The sequence below is a fragment of the Aplysia californica genome, unplaced genomic scaffold, assembly GCF_000002075.1.
Source record: "Aplysia californica isolate F4 #8 unplaced genomic scaffold, AplCal3.0 scaffold00956, whole genome shotgun sequence".
In the NCBI taxonomy this organism is placed as follows: domain Eukaryota; kingdom Metazoa; phylum Mollusca; class Gastropoda; order Aplysiida; family Aplysiidae; genus Aplysia; species Aplysia californica.
In genome coordinates, this window is record NW_004798226.1 from 208,724 (window position 1) to 214,715 (window position 5,992).

The following is a 5,992-nucleotide window of genomic DNA, read 5'->3' on the forward strand; positions in this document are numbered from 1 at the left end:
TTTTCTCAAAACAGCATTTTTCAGGATAGCCCTATTGTGCTTAAAAGCGACCAATTTTGATTTTACATGTCAAGCTTTTTTCGAATGCAATTCTTTGAATATGTTGAGAACGACTCTGAATAATCTTACACTTTTGATAGAGCAGACAGACAGAACAATTGGTTACTGACCTCATGGTCTTGATGACCCAAAGCGGCCAACAATGTCAGCCCATTTACAACTCTACTGTGCAGAAGAACATGTTAATATCCCCCTGTAGGAATGGCTTCAAAACACTTAAGTCAGTAGTAGCACTGTCCTGGGTGTGAGGGGGGGGCAGAGCTGTATAGCATCTACAAATATTTATTATCTGTACTAAAAATATCTGCTACAACACTGGTAATCATAATCTGTAAATAGCTAGGAAGCCTTTTATCAAAGATACTGTTCAACCACCCATTCTGTACCTCAAAGCTGCCAATATCTAAGTCCCTTTCACATAATTTTTAAAACATATTTAAAAAAGCAGCCTGTTCAACAGTAGAGTTTTGGTCATTTAAAAAGGCGTTGCAATTTCTCCTGAGAAATAGAATACAGTGTATAGATCTAGTCAAACCCCATGTTACTGCCAGCCCTGCTACTGGTACACCCTCAACTTAATGCTCGTCCCATGGGTTAGCGATATAACGGGGGTTAGATTGCATGTCCAGGCTTCACCACAAAGTAACCAAGTTCTTTAAACCCCAACGGACGCTGGGATCGTCCACTGGTAATAACAGAGTTCCCCCAATGGACGCTGGGATCGTCCAGCAGTAATAACAGAGTTCCCCAACGAGCAGTGGGAGCGTCTGATACTAGTGACAACTGGTTTGCTTTATTTAATGCTGGCTTTTTCTTGTTTTGCGGAACTATGCCCGATCCAAATTTCTTTTATTTTTAGCAATGACTAATCCTTTGTTTCTGCCATTTAGAAGTTGGAGGCCAGCTTTTGGGGTTGTAATGAGACATAGTGCGCCAGATTTAGGTGACTGTAGAAGAAACTCCGGGAAACGGTTGAAAAAACTCAGGGTTTAAAGAGCTAAGGACCTACTTCTCATTGTCCTCGGTGATGTTTGCTTTGACAAAGTCAAAGAACGCTTCCAGGAAGTTGAAGCAGACGTTTGGTGTCCAGGGGCCCGTCACAGCAGGGTTCTGAGAAAACAGAAAAAACAGGGATGTGAGTGGGTGTCTGAGTTAAAGGTGAGCTGTTTTGAAGAAAACTTCAAGACAGTCAGGAACAAGTGCACAGCCGTAAATGAGAAGATTAAAATGGTGTTGAGCCAAAAAAAACCAAAGAATAAGAATTAGAAACAAATTACCGAAATGGTGGAAAAATGCCCGTTTTTTTCAATTTCATTATTTTGATGAGCGCTTGATTTCACCATACTGCCTCCAATATTGTAAGAATTATAATTAAGTGTCTACTTTGAATAGTTATCCAACAATGAATGTTTTAAAACACACTTGACATGTTGGCAGCTAGGGTTGCATTGGGATTTTAACCCTTGGCAGTCAGGGAGTTAATAGGCGAGTTTGCTCACATATCTATCTAATGTATCTATCTATCTATCTATCTATCTAACCGTCTATCTATCTATCTGTCTACAGAGTTGCAAAAGTTCTGTTACACCCATTACACTACGACGATTTTCGCTACATCCTACGAATTGCAGCAAAAATGAAAAGGTATGACTTGTGTGACTTATGAGACCCCATGTGCATGAGCAGACGAAAGAAATCACAAACCGGAAGTAGTATGTGAGCCAATTGTTGTTTTTGATTTCTCACGGTGTAGGTTGAAATCAACGCATCCTACACATAAAATTTGTTTAAATCACGCAGACAATATGTAAACACACCTTACACAGTATAAAATTCCTTGATATTTAACAGTTGGGCCATTTGTTCACCAGTTTTCAAAATACATTGTAACAAAACGGACAAATGTAGAAAATGAACGGGCTGTGTGTATGATACATTCTTCAATTGTGCTTTCTTCTGTTGCAAGACACGTAAATGTTTGCAGCAGGACCCTCTAACGCTTGAACAAATGTTTTAACATCCCTACAACTTTCCAAGACAAGCCTAGACGTGGCCGACCAAGGGCCACAACTCAACGTCAGATGTGGGTTATCGTCAAAACCCATGTTCGAAACCCGTTCCAACCAAGTACATGTAAATAGACTGCCAAGTACAACGGACTGTCCTAAAACACCATTATTAGACATTTATATGATCGTGGATTACGTGATTATCGCTCTTTGTGTGGAGCCATCCTAACCCTGTTTCATTGAATAAATCACCAAATTTGGGCACAACAACATCGGGATGGAACCGAAGACATTGGTAAAGTGTTCCATTCAGCAATGGTTCAGGTTTTTATTTTGTCGCATTGATGGAAGAGAAAAAGTGTTTAAAAGAAAAAGAAAAAGACTTCACAAAACCAATGTCCCCAAAGTGGACGGATCCGGAGCCTGACATGTGATGGTCTGGGATGGATTCTCTGCTCTTTATCGTACACATTTGGTCACTTTTCAAAGCAACATCAAAGGACGACGATTTCCTGACGAAATTCATCGTCACGTTGACTGCCCAATATGGCACGATTGATGGAATGTGCTAACAAGACAACGCCCGACCCCATGCGCCATGATTAGCCAAAACTCCTTCCAAACTCATCAAATCATTATTCTGGACAGGCCTGCAAGATCAACAAGCCTTAACCCAACAGAACATCTGTAAGATGACCTTGACTGGAGTATTAGAAATAGGCCGCACTCTGTACAAACTTGTCAGGAACTGAAGGGACCATTTCACAAGGAATAGCAGGTGATTCCTCAGGCAACCATGTGGACAATAATTCAGTCGGTGAAAAGACATTTTGTATCAGAAAATCAAGCGGGAAGAGGCCACACACAATACTGAGCAAACTTTGGTTTGGACTTTTCCAGGGTCAGTGTGTAGGCCTATACAATTATCGCCCTGGAATAAGGAATCACATTGGTCAATTCTTTTTATGTATGTCATGTTGGCAGAAAATGAATGAAGATCATGTGTACCGAATTTGTCATGGCTACGTTAAATAGTAAATGAGTTATTATACTTTTAAAGTGGGTGTGACAGAACTTTTGCAACACGATATATTTTATATGTATATATATAAGTAAGGATTTGCTTTGGCGATCATACGAACACAGTGGAAACCTGATATATAACAGGGGTGGTGGGAGTAGAGAAAAAGTCCTGTTATTTCCTATCCCGGTTAAATCAGAAATGCAAGGAAAGTAAGCATTTGTGGACTAATCCAGCTGTACTTATTCATGGGTAGTTTCCCTTGCCACAAGTACCCACGAACAGGGGTTTTGGCACCAACTTTCGCCTTGCCTCCTTAAACCTCATCATAAGAGCTTGGTCCACAGCATCTGCATCGGGTAGTCTCATGTTCTTTCGATCCAGAGCAAACTTTTCATTGGAGTATGCTGCCACCAGCTTCTCTCTATCCTTGATACTGGTGGGAACCGACCCTTGTGGAATGTCGAACTGACGACAAATTTAATCTCTGCCAGTGGAGTTTGCTTTTTGTCAACAGCCTGGATTATTTCGTATTTTTTGTCAATTGAAAGGCATTTTCTCTTGCGCTTGACATCGTTGGTGGCCATAATGAAAGAAGTAGGCTAAGAGCCTATAGTGTACATCTATGGCTTAGATCAAGGCCGACCGGTCGACCACAGATTGCGTTAAGCTTAGATCTACACATGCACTGTTGTTAGTGAACAGTCACAAGCGTGTTGGTAAGTTTTGGGCTAGATCGAAGTCTGCAGCACACGACAGCCATCTCTCGCTTCACACGCTGTGTGTGCTTGCAGTGGCGTGGCTTGCTTGGGCTTGCTACACCACTGCATTACTCTCTCTCTCTCTCTCTCTCTCTCTCTCTCTCTCTCTCTCTCTCTCTCTCTCTCTCTCTCTCTCTCTCTCTCTCTCTCCTTCTCTCTCTCTCCTTCTCTCTCTCTCTCTCTCTCTCTCTCTCTCTCTCTCTCTCTCTCTCTCTCTCTCTCTCTCTCTCTCTCTCTCTCTCTCTCTCTTACTTTTTACACCTTGTTAACGAGCCTCTGTCCCTGCTATAACCGGTTGGGCTCCGATGAGGCCCTGTTATTGGCTATAACTTTTAATAGAGACAAAGAGTAGGAAAAAACGGGGATTTATAAATACGCTGTTAAATCCCTGTTATTACCGGATCCCTGTTATTACAGGATCCCTGTTATTACCGGGCCTGTTATATAACGTTTCCACTGCATGACCTTATGCAGTTGCGAGAGTCGTAAAACCTTACTAAAACTAAAACTAAAACTAAAACTAAAAGCATTTGCTTGCCTTTGCCAACGCGGGCATTTCCTTCACTTCATAGCTCTCGAGCGATCGGACCATTCCATTGTTATCCCTGAAGCCACACATAACTACAGAGACCCCTGCCAGAACACTCTGTGCCCACCACTTGATCAACTTGAATCTGAGGAAAGAGAAGCAGTGAGGAAGTTTGAATGCATTTCAGAGTAAGTTAGAAAGTTAGTAAGAAAGTAAGTAGGCTACCTATGTACGTTTATTCAGCGTTTACTAAGGCCATTGGCCCACATCACATCACATAAAATACCCATTTGATTTTAGTAAAGTTTCCATAAATGAAAAAGTACAGAACAGGTTGTGCACATATCTCTTATTATTGCATATTTCTGTCACTGGGCCTAGTCAGGCTGGGAGGGATTAGCAATTTCCTTTGATGGACAAAGTGTGAACAACAGAAAATAAAGTGAAATTCATCTTCCATTTCATGAGAGTTACACCTCTCACATAAGGACGAATTAGTTAATTTCCACCAATAGAGATTGTTATTTAATGGGTTTTTAACAAAGTTATAACTTCAGCTCCAATACCGTGGGAGAATTGTAAGAGATAAAACATTATACTTGCGACAGATTTCTTCCTCTATGTTCTGCACAGAATGATCAACAAGTCTACTTTTTAGACTTTTCAGAGAGAGCATCTAGAGAAAGGATCAATTGAGTTAAGAAAATGTTTATAATTTATTCAAATTCTTTCTCTCTCTCTTACTCTGGGATTCTCACTCTCTCTATCTCTCTCTTCCTTTTTCTGCCAGTCGAATGTGTATGTTAATCTACGTTTTTTTTTCTCTTTTTTCTTTTAAAACCACAACCTTTAGAAAAATTGTATACCAGGCTCTGCCCCATCCCACCCACATCCCTCCCCCACCTCAACCCCAACCCCCAACCCACCTCCCCTTCCACCGGTTTGCGTTGTTTATAACTATAAACTTACAATCGCAAACACATAGCTTGTATATTTTCCTTGCTGAAGACTTGCACTACTCTACTGAGGCAATGGGGTACAAGAAAGAAAAAAACAATAGAAGTATAAAAATGGCATTAGACAAGTAGGTTTTTTTTTCTCGCTCCGTTTCCTGGTTTGGTCCCGACATTTTGCTACCCTAGAATTGCAGTTCTGCCTGCTCAGTACCATGTTCTGGGAAATTTGACGTTTAATTAAGAAAAATTTATTTCACAACATGTCAAACTTTAGCGAACACAATTCTTTGAATATTTTGATAATGATTTCGAATAATCGTACATTGTTTCTAACCTCATGGTCTTAGTAATTCTAAACGGCCAAAAATGTCAGGTGGAACTTTGTAATTCTAAGGAAGTGATGTGTAAGTTACGTAAAAAAGATGTGTTAACAACATGTGATCTCGGACTCGCAACCGTAAAGAAAGTCGTGCTGCGAATCCCGTCAGGGGCTCGACGTTTTGTTTCTGGAAAAGGCATCATCATCTCATCATCCTCATCATCATCATTGCCTTTCTCACCTTGGATCAGGATATAGGCCACGTACAAAAATAAGGCGTGTTTGTTCGTGTTTCTATAACTCTCCGTTTTTACTGGGTCGGGTAGTTGGCCCTCAG

At 40.8% G+C, this 5,992-nt stretch overlaps 1 protein-coding gene across 1 annotated transcript in view; it reads right to left on the minus strand.

The window, feature by feature from the left end:
- LOC101856061 (decapping and exoribonuclease protein) overlaps window positions 1-5,992 on the minus strand; it is a gene marked incomplete at its 5' end in the record, with an annotated part of 16,041 nt that overhangs the window by 2,806 nt on the left and 7,243 nt on the right. Inside the window, 2 exon segments of the mRNA XM_005110865.3 lie at window positions 1,070-1,170; window positions 4,390-4,525. Coding sequence (XP_005110922.2) covers window positions 1,070-1,170; window positions 4,390-4,525 — 237 coding nt within the window.